Source organism: Eucyclogobius newberryi, unplaced genomic scaffold, assembly GCF_026437365.1.
Source record: "Eucyclogobius newberryi isolate DKJ021-1_F unplaced genomic scaffold, fEucNew1.0.hap1 SCAF_2, whole genome shotgun sequence".
NCBI lineage: Eukaryota > Metazoa > Chordata > Actinopteri > Gobiiformes > Gobiidae > Eucyclogobius > Eucyclogobius newberryi.
Window position 1 is genome coordinate 34,458,682 of NW_027315834.1, and position 13,244 is coordinate 34,471,925.

The window sequence follows — 13,244 nt, forward strand, 5'->3', positions numbered from 1 at the left end:
ACCATATAGAAGCTATTTCCTATAGTATGTTGTATACCATATAGAAGCTATTTCCTATAGTATGTTGTATACCATATAGAAGCTATTTCCTATAGTATGTTGTATGCCATATATAAGCTATTTCCTATAGTATGTTGTATACCATATAGAAGCTATTTCCTATAGTATGTTGTATGCCATATAGAAGCTATTTCCTATAGTATGTTGTATGCCATATAGAAGCTATTTCCTATAGTATGTTGTATACCATATAGAAGCTATTTCCTATAGTATGCTGTATGCCATATAGAAGCTATTTCCTATAGTATGTTGTATACCATATAGAAGCTATTTCCTATAGTATGTTGTATGCCATATAGAAGCTATTTCCTATAGTATGTTGTATGCCATATAGAAGCTATTTCCTATAGTATGTTGTATGCCATATAGAAGCTATTTCCTATAGTATGTTGTATGCCATATAGAAGCTATTTCCTATAGTATGTTGTATGCCATATAGAAGCGTGTGGCTGAAGTTGAGAGTTGCCACGTATGAAAGGAGGAGTCAGTCACATGGAGTCAGAAACCCTCCCAAGTCCTGCGCATTAAGGCCTGTGTTTTGCTGCAAAAGGTCAGGAAGCCAGCACTAAACCATACACAAATAGAATAGAATATAATAGAATACACACTTGTGCATCGATGCAGCCCTTGTCTTTTCTCCCACTTTTCAATGACTTATTGAATAGCAATGTTATAACGTTTTAATCATCTCAATGCGGCAACGAGCGAAACGAGTGGTGTGGAGTTTCCCTTTGCTTAGCTATAAAAGTGAATCATTTAAATAGTTTGAAACAGAAGAAAGTTGTTGTCTTTTTCAGTGTAAAGCAGAACAGGAATCACTCATTCATCGTCGGTAACCCAGGACTGAACATGGGACAGCCCCCATCCGCATACCTCAGCAGAAGGGCCTCCGGGAAAGACACGACGCGCTCACTGATACGCTGCTGCTGCAGAGGGCCTGGACTCAGATCGCTCTCATCCACGACTGCAAACCCAGCGGCAGCAGCAGACACACACCTTCACATCACCGCACTCAAACCAAACACTTCATACTAGTGCATTTACTGAAACAATGACTGCAAAGAACCGGCAGAAGAGCGGCACCGCGGAGAAGACTGCTGCGCCAAGTCAAGAAGATGCGCCAAAGAAGAACCAAAAAACTTCTAGCAATGGGACCAGCAGCTCCCCGAGCCAAGGGTCAAGCTCCGGGAGCTGCCTGGGCTTCTTTGCAACTGCCGTGTTTTACGTCACATTGTTAGGGGCTTCGGGGTTTGCAGCTTTTTATTTACAGCAAGTCATGGAAGAAATTCGCCAGACAAGTTTCTCACATGAGAAAAGCGCACAACAAAACGCAGAACTCCTCGGTAAAATGCAGACCGTGACTCAACAGGTAAGACATGCATCAGTATCTCTCATTAATGTCCATGTCAAAAGACTAAGAAACATTGCATTAAATGGTAACCATGTTAGTTTGTTTTGTTTGACAAACTTTACCATAGACCATGTATGTCTCTGTACAAAGTGTCATCATCATTGTTGTAGCTCTAGTACTTTGTGTACTTTTTTGGTGGGCGTGTGCATTCTGAAATGTCTTTGAAGAATAAAAGGCTTTGTCACTAATAAAGTTAATTAACTTAATGTAGTTTACTTTGACATCAAATTGATTTGCACTCATTTCCCCTAAACCCTATGCAGTTTAAAGTGTGTGTTCCCAGTGTGACTGAAGGTATGTGTCCTTGTCCAGGTGGAGTCTCTACTGAGCGTGGTGGATGGCCTGGAGTCCTCACTGGGCATCACTCGGGGGGAGATGGAGGGGGCCATCAGCAGGATGAAGCGGGGGGAGGTGGAGACTAGGAAAGTTGAGGAGGCCCTTCGCAAGCTCCAGAATAATCTTCTCAGTGACTTGTCCAAAGGCATGGCCGAGGTGAAAGAGGAGCGTGAAAAGGACTTCTCTTCTCTAGAGCAGACAGTAGAGGAGCGGCTAGCGAAGGCGAGTCAGTCCATCAAGGCCAGTGTCACAGAATTCACAGAGGCTCAAGAGGACACAAAGACACAGCTCTCTGAACTCAAAGCCCGGCTGGGAGACATGGAAGATCCTGCACTGGTGAAACAGGAGCTTTCTACTATTGTGGACACTGTGGCTGAAATCAGAACAGCAAAGCAGGAAGCTGATGCCTCTGTAGACTCCCTCAGGCAGCAGATAAGCTCAGTAAGAGAGGAGCTGCAGACACGCAACCAGGAAGTAGCTTCATTGTCCCAAGAAATTGAAGCAGTGAGGAAAGTGGTGCAGGAGAACTTTGGACACCTGAAGCAGTCTCTCTCTGAAGCGGAAGTCAGTGTCCAGGTTGTGAAGGACCACAGTGTGACTCTGGAAACCCGGGTGGAGCAGACAGCCGAGGCAGTCCGAAGTGTTGAGGTCAAACTGGTGGAAACCACTGCGCACAACTTAAAAAAATCAGATGAACTAGAGTCTAGAGTCAAAGCCTCAGAGGAGAGCGTGGACTCTCTGTCCAACTCTCTCTCTGATATCACCTCCAAAGTGGAGTCCCTCTTGTCCAGGTGTGACACAAATGAGAGCACACTGGAGCAGGAATTAGTGGCACTAAAAAAGAGTGTGGAGGAACTCCAGTCTAGTCTGACTGATGTTAATGCTCAGGTTGAACTGGTTTCTCAGGATTCCAGCCTCAGTGCTCAGGTAGGGAATCTGGGCAAAAGACTGGAAGCTGTGGAGAGCAGTGCAGGTAGCGTGAAGCCAGAGCAGCTGAAAAACCTTCAGAGTTTGGTCAGCAGTCTGGAGAATAAGGCTGCTAAACTAGAGGTCCACGAAGAGGCCATTTCTGGTCTTCAGAAAACTCTACATGAGACAACACAAACACTGGCCAGTCTATCCAAAGCTCCAAAGGGCAAAAAGTAGGGAAGCTAGCATTACAAATAATAACATCCCAAGATGTGAGAAAGAGAGAAGGATATTGGACTGTGTATCTGAAATCCAGATTCATTCTGCACTGTTTCTATTTCTGTAATTTAATTTTGGATTTATGTTTGACTTTGTGTTTGAGCTGCAATAAGCTGTGTTTGATCCAGTTTATTAAACAATAAAACCTTTCCATCGATTGTTTTATTTTTATATTTATTTATTAAATTATTCACACCTTCCAACAGCCTTAACACTTGCACATTGCATTTTTATTAATAATATTTTTGATAAAGAGACAAAGCAAACAATATCTGCAGCAATAGTCAACAAAATTCTCTAACTCATAGAGATTAAAACACGCTACATTCAGCCAGAACCAAAATCCTATGTAACATTTTTTAAATTGAGCTGGAGGAGAGGTCTATCTCTCTTATTACTGGGTCTTTCCACATGAAACAAAAACTGGCACAAAGTTCAAGGTTTTACATATCAGGATAAATAAGCAAAAGCTTTAGAAAGTGGTGACATCACTCGAAACCAAAATTATGATTGTGGTCACAATTTTGGAATATGTTAAGTTAGGATATTTCTCCCAGAAATAGTGAATCGCTCTAGTTATATAGTTGCTCCATCTGAAATTATAACAATTCAATTCTTCAATGAGAATGCAGCCAATAAAAATAGAAACATCAAAGTTGTGCTTTCTCGGGTCCCATGTTGGGACTGTAAAATTCTACTCGAGTTACAGCGTCCTGGTCGTAGGTATGAGTACTTTTGTCCAGTCAGAAGATATAATAATAATTTGTCAATCACATGGATAGGGAAAGCACTTTTTTTTGCATTTTTATTACAATACTTATGTCTATAATTGTAGACCAGTGACATATTATTAGTGAATATTACATTTTAAATTCCAAAAAAACAGGTCCTGCCAGGCACAGCTAAAGTTCTGTCATTGCTGGGACTTCAAAACTATCCATCCATCCATTTTCTACCGCTTGTTCCCTTTCGGGGTCGCGGGTGACTGGAGCCTATCCCAGTGACTTTGGGCCTTAGGCGGGGTACACCCTGGACAGTGCCCAACTTGTCGCAGGGCCAACACAGAGACATAGACATTACAGACAGTTCACGCTCACATTCATTCACTAGGGCCAATTTAGAGTCACCAATTTTGCCTAACACATGCATGTCTTTGGACGGTGGGAGGAGCCGGAGAACCCGGAGAGAACCAACGGTAACACAGGGAGGACATGCAGACTCCACCCAGAGAGATCATGTGATGTTGGTCTGGTCCGGGAATCAAACCCATGATCTCCTTCTTGGGAGGCAAGAGCGCTATCCGCCTTTGCCACCGTGCAAAACTATCTTTTATCAATTTAAAGCCATTTCTGGCCCTGTGTTTACATTATTGTACATCATAATTCTGTTCTTCATACAATCACAAGATGTGCTTGGGCCTCGGGGCTACTGCCGTGGACGCAGTGGATGTGTGCCTTTGGAGCATACATTTGAGGCAGGAAAAGAGGCCATCACAAGGAGGTAGCTGACTTCACCCACGCTCGAGGACTGGACTGACATTGTGACAGACATTAGACAAATGGATGAAGTGACTTTCAGACAGATTTGACAGGCTTTGGACTAAGTGGGACTCTTGTTTGGGTTTGTATGTGCCATGATTTTGTTTCTATTGATGCGTGGTTGTTGTCTGCTTGTGTTATTTTGATTTTCTATCTCTGGTCAATTGAAAAAAATATATCTTGTCTGATCAGAGTACAGTACTATATTCTGAATACTTACAATGCTTTCATGTTAAGTTACATTTTGTTACAGTGTAAAAGGACATGGGATTAAAACAGTCTTGTTTAAAATAAATTCACAAACACTAGACGGCCGCCGCACTTGCCACGGTAACATTACCCATGATTTTTACATTGATCAGAGCTGTCTATAATCTGGCTAACCTGTCTGGCTGCCTGCCCCAGTTCACTCTCCACTGTAGTAAGGTTCGTCAGTGTCTGTCTCAGTTCCACAATCTCTTGCTCTCTTTTGGTCAAGTCTTCGGCCAGTTGACCTATCCGCAGAGTCAGGTCCACCAGTTGAGGCTCCAACGCCCCAAAGTCTCTTTTAATGGTGAAGACCTTTGGTTTGAGGTCACTGGCAAACGTGACAGTTCGTATGACCTTGGCTCTCCCACTCTCCAGCTCCCTCAGCCGCTCTGCCAGCTTCCTGTCAGCAGAGACCAGCTCAGGGATGCGGCGCTGGAGCTGCTCTATGGCCTGGCTGTTGCGCTCAGAGGAGGAGCGCAGACTGGACACTCGGTCTATGCTGTTGGCCAGGACATCCCCGATCCGTTTGACCATGGTGCGCTCCACCTGTGACGCCTTGTCCTCCAGCTCCCCCACCTGAGAGAGCAGAGACTCCAGCTCTGAGCGAAGTCCATCCATTCTGCGCACATCTGTCCGCACTGAAGACACCTACAGGAAAACATGAAACCTGCTGGTTACTAAGGAGACAAACATGTATGCCCTTATTCATCTGCCAGAACACTGGTACCTTGCTGGTGAAGTCCTTTGCAATGGCAGAAGTGCGTTCCTCTATCTGTCTCACAGCAGCTCTCAGTGTAGTGAGACTGGTTTGGAGCTGGGATTGTTTCTCAGAGAGTCCAGAGGACCAGTCCTTTAACTGCATCGTCTCCTGCTCCAGTCGTTTCAGCCCAGACTCCAGTCCTTTCTGAGCCCCGAGACCCTCCAGCTTTAGCCGCACACTCTCACACTGAAATTCAGCAGTACTTTTGACTCAAGCTGTGTATGTTACACATGAAGAGACTGTATTAGGCAGTTAGAACAAGATAAATATATACATATATATGAAGCCGAATTCGATTTTATTAAATATTTTACTACTTTACTATGAAAACAAAATATAGAAAACTGCAACTTTGTCCAGTCTTAGCAAAATAAACACTAATAATTGTAAATGTGTTATGTGCACTAAATCATTGAACTTGTTTTTATTATATACAAACATTTTACACTGAAGTTAAACTATAACATACATTTTATTCAAAAACTCTGGTACAGAAAAAGGGTATATAATGACAAAAAACTGAAACATAAAACTGAACATCATTGCATGATTTCATCTATCAACAGAGGCTCCTCCTCATTCTCCCAGGGCTCATCTTCCTCATGGGTCCATTCCTCCTCCTCCACCTGACTGGCTGACTCTCCTTGGTTCTCATCATGGTTTTGTCTCAACACCAGAGTGAGTTCACGGACTGCCTCTTTCACCACCGACAGCTCATCCTTCATCTTGAGAATGCTGTTTTTAGCGTGTAGAGTGTCCAGTTCCTGTCTGAGCTGCAGGATTTCATTCACTGCTTTGAGCATGCTGTCCTCACTGCCAAACACCTGCAGAGTCAGCTCCTCTAGTCTTTTCTCAGTCCCGCTCAGGTCACTTGCCAGTCTCACAATAGACCGGATGGCCTCCTCCACTTTGGGCAGGTGCTGTTCACACTCTTCTGCCTTGGGGATGTGCTCCTGGAGCTGAGAGCTGAGTTCAGACTCTTTCTGGGCCAGGCTGCTGATCTGGTCGTTGAGTTTCTGGATCTGTTTGGTGTTCCAGTCGAGATGGTCCTGAGCTTTTTTCACGTCGTCCTCCTCCGTGCGCACCATAGCCCGGGCGTTCCTCTTGGTGCTGTCCTCCAGCTCCTCTAATCTCTCCTCCAGGGACTTCACTCTACGCTCAGCCTCATTCACCTTCTCAGTGGCTTCGGAGTGAGCGTCCCGGGACTCGGACTTTAGTGCCACCAAGTCTGAGTTGATCACACCGAGACGCTGCTGCCAAGTCTCAGTCACGTTCAGAAAGTGTGCGTTGACCTCTTGCAGATCACCGGAGGCGGACTTCTCATCAGCCTGTATCGCCATTACGGCTGCGTGAAGAGTGGAGATGTCCTGCTGGAGTCTTGATGCCATGGAAACACTGGATAGCGCCACCTGGAGGTCGTCTTCTGAAGCTGCGAGCTGCAGCCACAACACAAAACAGGAGGGCTGTTTCTGTAGGAGTTTCTATGATCTACAGCTAATAACAATAAGAGTGCAATATATTCTTAGACCGAAGCTTATAAGCTAGTTGGCCTTCATTTGTCTTTACGTCATAATTAAGTTTATACACACAGATTACACACAGAATAAGTTGTACAAATGTGGCTCTTTACGGGTGATGGTTTAAAATTCAACGTACCTGTTTTGAAACTGTTTGTATGTCGTGTTCCATGGCGATCAGTGGAGATGTTTTCTTATGCAAAAGTTGGAACTTCTCTTCAATGTCAGAAAACCTCTCATTCTGCTGCAGCACGACCCTTAAAACACAGGCAAAGTTAGCACTGCTACGTGACACTTCTAATGGGCAAAGCCGGGGCGCTTACCAGCTCAGAACACCACAGGCTGTGAGCGACAGTAAACACAAAACGCCTTTGAAATCCAACACAGAAGACTTATGTTCTCCTCCAGAAGCGTGTCCCGACACCGCTTTCACCGCGTGGGCTTCACCGGGACCGTCCGCTGCCGTTTCAGGCGTATCATCACTGGATTTCTGTGGCTGGCTCTTTTTCCTTTGCTTCACCTCATTGGGCATTTTAAACGCTGGACGTACAAAAACTGACGCAAAAAAATCAGACAAAACACTTATAGATGAGATGACGCCGGCTCTTGCGCATCTAGGTTCATAGTGCGCACTTTAATGTCTCTTTTGCTCAAGTCGCACAAACCGGAGCCGCGAGCTCCAAACTCTCTTCTTCCACACGACGCTGCGTTCAGGGGCTAATCATAATGGTAGGGAAAAAGACTACTGGCCATGTAGATGACTACGACCGACAATAAAAGTCCAAAATGTGAATATGCAAAGCTATTATTATGCATTATGTACAAAAAAAAATCTCGGTGGGTCATCTGCAATTACTAAAATAAACAAATCACTTAATATTTTAGTTTAGTAAGTTTGGGTTAAATCCATAATAGGATAATAGATACGTAATAGACCAGGGACATTAAATGCATCACTTAGCCACGTAGGCCTGCGCCAGGTTCGATCATGGATCTATATACGGCCAATCAAATAATATGTCACACTAAAACCACCAATTATAAACACGTAAAGAGAACAGTCAATCGTTTATTACCAAATTGCCAAATTATACCACTTTTTATATAACGTTGTGAGCCAGCTTCTGTGTGCAATTATATTAGATTTTAAAATATGATGATTTATGCAGAATATAAAAATAATAATGGAAAAAGGTTGAAATTCCTCCATGGGAAATACATTTGTCTGATTTTAAATGAATGTAAAACAGACTGTTGGCTCACTATTTCCCCATGAAAGGTAAGAGGACACAAAAAGAGACAAGGGCAGTCAATTCCTCCTCCTGGACAATACAAAGCTGCCATTGTTTTACAATAAAACATAAGAGAAGAAAGTTTGGTTTGCAACTGGGAAATGGAAAGATTCAGTTTTAGGAAAAACATTTCAAATACTTTTAGTGGGGGACTGGGTTTTCTTAACACTGTATTACAATATTATTTGGGCAGTATGGACAACTTGTAACCAAGAGGCACTATATCATTGACTGTTTCAAACAAATGTAACACCTCAAAGTCTCAGACAAAGCCCCAAAATAAACTTCATGTACATGTACACAACATGTCAGTGACCTACATAACTTACAAACCTTCATTCTTGAAAACTTGACAAACATGATATAATCTACAACAAAAAGGCCACCAAATTAAGTCTACACGATTAAATACACATAAAAGAAAAGCTTTCATTACATTTTAGCAAGACTGAGCAAAGTAAAGCATAGAGTGCAATTGACCTACACCAAAACAGTTTACATTTTAAGGCGACTGCTACAGCTACTTCATGAAGTTGCGCTTTTACACTTCATTTATATTTAATTGCAAAATCTTAGATTTTGGTCCTTTGTGTAGAAAAGTATAAGTGCACTTTTGAAACAAATGTGCAAAAATAAGATGTGAGCCATGAAACCCTTCAACAACAAGAAAAGAACAAAATGTATATTTCAGACATATTTCCCTTTAGGATACACACATAAAGAGCAGATTGAACAAGAAGGAAAGTAAACATTGGTAATTTTAGGTAAACTGTAGCTGCAGAAGTGGACGAGATTGCTTATTTCATGACATGTTTTTATCTTACAGCATTGAATGGTCTCTTCTTTTTCCACACAAGAACATCAAGGCTCAGGACCCGTAGTGATCCTAAAGAATATATATATATATATATAGTTAAACATCCTAAAATACATTTTAAAAAAAAAGAAACAAAGAACACTGTATATTACCTGTATAGAACTAACCACACCACTGGCCATCACAGACAGTTTCCCAGCGACTGAGCGTACTCCCTGTTTAAGTTGTGCCATATCAGGAGCGCTGGGCAGAACTTTGGTCAACTGATATGAACTCGCTGTGTGCAAAAGAAAAACATTAAAAAGTGTAATTCTTTTATTTTGCACAATGAATACTGCTGTTACGAGTGTGACTCACCGCTTTGTTTCTTTTGGTCCTCAAATAAATCTGCTGAACTTATAGAGGAATGAGCAGACAATCTCTCCAGCCGTGTTTTAGCCTCATACTGAAAAGCAATAATATTAAGACAGCGCCCATAAACACTTTATAATAACTCACGTCAACAACACTTGTTCACCTGGACTGTTCTGTTCATATTTTATAGATATTGTATTTAAATACGTAACACCTTACTTCATGTGTGCTTTTTTTTGTTCTTTAGCACAGTCTATATTTTATTTACCATTATTATTCATGTTACACCACAAAGCAGGTTCTTAATTGCATTTTGGTCAATGACAAGGGCAATAAAACTTTTCTGATTCACTTATTACTCCTGGTTTAGTCCCTGGTTTATTTAGTTTCTGATACTAGTCTTTACAGAGTATTTTAAGGTGAATTGTTATAATTAGATACAATTATACCCGGTGCATTTACCTCATAGTTGTCCTGTTTTCCAAAGTACATGTCAGAAGAAATGGCCTTGGCGTCACCAAACTTTTTCTGAGCGTCCCCGGTGTCCATGACTGGTTCCGCTTTTCTCCTGGACGTGGATCTAATGGAACAAATTCAACACGCAAAGCTAATTTAGGCATGACATTAAAACGATGATAACAATGATTCCTGACCAGCTTTTATTTGACACAATTAATGAGCGATAAGTACGGCCTTTTTAATACTTGTTTTGTCCAAACCTTTCATCGCGGGACGATATAGGGGTTGTGATGTAGAAGTCTGGCTCTGGTTTCTTGCTTTCCTTCAGCCACCCTCCGTCGCTGCTGTCGTCCCACCGAGATGAAAATGTATCGGAGGTTTCATCCTCAAACCGCGACAAGACCCTATGTCAGTAACACTCTGATGAGATTTTATTCCATCATTATATTTGACGGCAAATTATGGATGATTATGTGAGAATTAAATGACACATAAGTTTTACCTAGAGCTGAAAGATGCGTCATCATCTTCATCAGCTACAAACTTCTGGCTCTTTTTAGTCTTAGACCCGTGTGGATTTTCCTGTTGGATAATCTGCATTTCTGAAGTCACTGAATGGGTGATTCCACTGCACCCAAAACGAGAAAAAGAGCAGCCATTAATTAAGCCATCACAAAATATTTCAGTGCAACATGTAATCAAAACACTAGACAGAAGTGTACAGTTACTTCCTATATATGAATAAATACCTCCTTATTCCTAGACCCATGCCAAGCCTCTCTGCTTGCTCCTTCTTCTTTCCTTCAAACTGATTAATCTTTTTCTCGTCAAGTTTTCTTTGCTGCTCAAGATCCTTATACGCCAGCCGCAAGGACGGGGCACTAATGAGATAAAGACAATTAATGGAGCAATAGAAAAAGCCTGATCAAATATAATCACATTGAAACCAGTAGTTGGCTAAAGACTGCACTCACACAGACTCGGCCTGAGACGCTGTCTTGCCTCCAGGAGCAGAACTTTCCTCTTTCTCTCGACGTTTATCAACAGCTTGAGCCATTTTCTCCACCTCTGAGAAACTCTTACTGCTGACCTTCTGAGCTCCAAGGCCCCCTTTTTTGGAGGCAAGCTACAGAAAATGTTTCATTAGTAAAATAAGACGCTAACATTTACATTTTATACTAAAAATATCATTTTTTGTACATACTGATTTCTTAGCAGCTGCTGGTTTCTTTTTTAAAAATAAAGACAAGTCTGCAAAAAGTCAAGAGTCATATTTTAAATATGTTTTGCTGCAAAAATAGAAAACCACAAGTTGTTAGATGACAGCACTGATCCAAACCTGGATTTGCTTTTGGAGAGACGCTCAGCATATCCACACTAGGCCCTTCTTCTTGGTTACCTGAAATACAAAGAAAAAAATACAAACTGCAAACAGAAAACAGGAGTAATGAAAAGTATGTACCAAAAGGAAACAAACCATTTTTGTCTTCTTCAGCAGCTTCAGGTGTGGGGGCACTGAGATTCATTTTGGGCATGTTTAGATTGTCAGGAAGAGTCTGAAATGAATACAACAAGACTAATAAAACACAATATTTGTGTTAAAACTTAATAACAAATAAAATACAAAGCATACCTGTGTATGCAGACTAAAGAAATCCACATGTTTTTCATCCGGTGATGTTGGAGAAAGAGGAGCCTGACTGTCAAGCCATAACTTTTGAAAGAAAAAAAAAATCTGTCAAACTGATACATCGTCAGTTAAACACCATTTGATAATGGCAGCCATGTTTGAGCATTACCTCAGTGCCATGACGCCGTGTGGCTTGTGTGGCAAGAGTCTTTATCTTTTCTCTGTACAGTTGAGCTGCTCTGCTGTTGTACTTGGTATTAGCGGCGTTGGACGTGGAGCCATGTTGACTGAAAAAGGCAACCTAAAAGAGAATATACAGAACCCATGACATCATTGTACCATTAGTATTTGTGCTGTGCATCTATGTACTCACCGCATTGGCATTGCCTCCCACTTGCATGCACCGCAATTGAAACCATGACCAATTTGAGTCCAGTTCAGTAGACCTGTGTACAAGAGACATTTAGATGCCTTTGACATGGTACCATTCAACTCAAGACGTATTATTTCAATAGTCTCAAACATATTCAGCATAAATACACGAAAGTACATGAAAAGTAGCATCCAGTGTGTTTTGATCTCCAGCACAAACCTGATAAACGTCAGGTGCACCCCCAGAGACCGATGTGTCCCAGAGCAGTCTATACATAGAAATACTCCATAAGTGATGCTGGCCCAACTGGGGTTTTTGGCTGAGCAGTCAAAGCAAACCTGCAGCAGACAAAGTGAAAAATGCACATTTAGTTGTCAAATCTCTTAAGGAAACGTATCATTTTGTCAAAACTGCAACAGGTGGAGCTAATGTTAAAGAAGGCCACATTATTGGGTCTGTTAGCCTGGGAAAGACGGAAGGGATTTTAAAAAACGAATAACGAATCAGCTATTTGAAATGAGACAGTTTGACGTTTATCTTCCAAAGACAATGTCGGCTAGTAAAAGAAGCGACGTGTCATGTTTTATCCCAGACTTCCTTGTTCAAAAGAAAGGACAAACGAAGCTGACTCACCTTATTCGTCTGGATGCCGCGAAGTCTCTTGAAGATTGTGGTAATGTCGTGCTTCGTCGGGTCTGACATGGTCGTGGTCGTCTTCAATGTCCCCGTTTTTTAAAGAAGCATTTGTCACAATTTTCCTCAATAACAACCGGAACGCGACACGTCAGTCGGAGAGCGGTGCAGGCAACGCTGATTGGCTGAGAAGGACACGTGGTTGTGTTGTGGCGATGGCGCTGTGGCCTTGTGGGTAATGTAGTTTTACATCGCGTTTGTCCAGCTCGGACCACTGGCCTCTGACTCAGAAATAAAACACAAAAAATAAATGCGAGATAAAAATAATACAGCTACAAGTGAATGTATAAGTATTATGATCTTTTATGATGCTTTATTAGTTCATTAAATCAATTTATATAGGTTTATATGTGACATTGTATCTCCAAAAAACGTTTTCCTGTGGCTTTTTTTAATCTGTTAAGCTTGATTTATTCAAGTTTCGGCTCCAAAAGATTACTCAAGAGATAGAAACCTGCCTCTTTCCGTTTTTCAAATGTAAGTTCCAAATGTGTGGATTTCTTTTAATCCATAAAATACATTTTCAACATGATGAAAAGTACAAGTATGTGTAAGAGCAGTGATCAG

The 13,244-nt window shown here is 41.7% G+C and overlaps 3 protein-coding genes across 3 annotated transcripts; 1 reads left to right on the forward strand and 2 right to left on the reverse strand.

The window, feature by feature from the left end:
- The first annotated feature begins 1,026 nt into the window (after positions 1–1,026).
- On the forward strand, positions 1,027–3,153 carry ckap4 (cytoskeleton associated protein 4). The gene is made up of 2 exons (XM_072455106.1): positions 1,027–1,429; positions 1,784–3,153. Exons 1-2 carry the CDS (start codon positions 1,112–1,114, stop codon positions 2,951–2,953), a joined length of 1,488 nt encoding a protein of 495 aa, XP_072311207.1. The 5' UTR covers positions 1,027–1,111; the 3' UTR covers positions 2,954–3,153.
- Positions 3,154–4,854: 1,701 nt separating this feature from the next.
- ikbip (IKBKB interacting protein) lies at positions 4,855–7,678 on the reverse strand. The gene is made up of 5 exons (XM_072453513.1): positions 7,383–7,678; positions 7,199–7,316; positions 6,085–6,978; positions 5,510–5,728; positions 4,855–5,430 (listed from the first exon to the last, which is right to left on the reverse strand). The coding sequence occupies exons 1-5, from the start codon at positions 7,589–7,591 to the stop codon at positions 4,870–4,872; spliced, it is 2,001 nt and encodes a 666-aa protein (XP_072309614.1). The 5' UTR covers positions 7,592–7,678; the 3' UTR covers positions 4,855–4,869.
- A 484-nt stretch (positions 7,679–8,162) lies between these two features.
- arfgap3 (ADP-ribosylation factor GTPase activating protein 3) lies at positions 8,163–12,784 on the reverse strand. The gene is made up of 16 exons (XM_072455127.1): positions 12,618–12,784; positions 12,204–12,322; positions 11,985–12,057; positions 11,781–11,912; positions 11,615–11,695; positions 11,459–11,537; positions 11,321–11,380; positions 11,186–11,232; positions 10,956–11,107; positions 10,731–10,862; positions 10,484–10,609; positions 10,242–10,385; positions 9,985–10,102; positions 9,526–9,613; positions 9,321–9,445; positions 8,163–9,237 (listed from the first exon to the last, which is right to left on the reverse strand). Exons 1-16 carry the CDS (start codon positions 12,684–12,686, stop codon positions 9,220–9,222), a joined length of 1,563 nt encoding a protein of 520 aa, XP_072311228.1. The 5' UTR covers positions 12,687–12,784; the 3' UTR covers positions 8,163–9,219.
- Positions 12,785–13,244: the final 460 nt, after the last annotated feature.

What these genes read in the sequence shown, in the direction of transcription:
- arfgap3 (XM_072455127.1), bottom strand. Translation starts at nt 12,686, where the DNA reads ATGTCAGACCCGACGAAGCACGACATTACCACAATCTTCAAGAGACTT. An exon ending in CACGGCGTCATGGCACTGAG is followed by an intron (nt 11,696 to 11,780) that starts GTAATGCTCAAA and finishes TTCTTTCAAAAG; the next exon opens with TTATGGCTTGACAGTCAGGC. An exon ending in GCGTCTCAGGCCGAGTCTGT is followed by an intron (nt 10,863 to 10,955) that starts GTGAGTGCAGTC and finishes TTATCTCATTAG; the next exon opens with TGCCCCGTCCTTGCGGCTGG.
- ckap4 (XM_072455106.1), top strand. Translation starts at nt 1,112, where the DNA reads ATGACTGCAAAGAACCGGCAGAAGAGCGGCACCGCGGAGAAGACTGCT. An exon ending in TGCAGACCGTGACTCAACAG is followed by an intron (nt 1,430 to 1,783) that starts GTAAGACATGCA and finishes GTCCTTGTCCAG; the next exon opens with GTGGAGTCTCTACTGAGCGT.
- ikbip (XM_072453513.1), bottom strand. Translation starts at nt 7,591, where the DNA reads ATGCCCAATGAGGTGAAGCAAAGGAAAAAGAGCCAGCCACAGAAATCC. An exon ending in GCCTGTGGTGTTCTGAGCTG is followed by an intron (nt 7,317 to 7,382) that starts GTAAGCGCCCCG and finishes CTGTGTTTTAAG; the next exon opens with GGTCGTGCTGCAGCAGAATG. An exon ending in CAAAGGACTTCACCAGCAAG is followed by an intron (nt 5,431 to 5,509) that starts GTACCAGTGTTC and finishes GTTTTCCTGTAG; the next exon opens with GTGTCTTCAGTGCGGACAGA.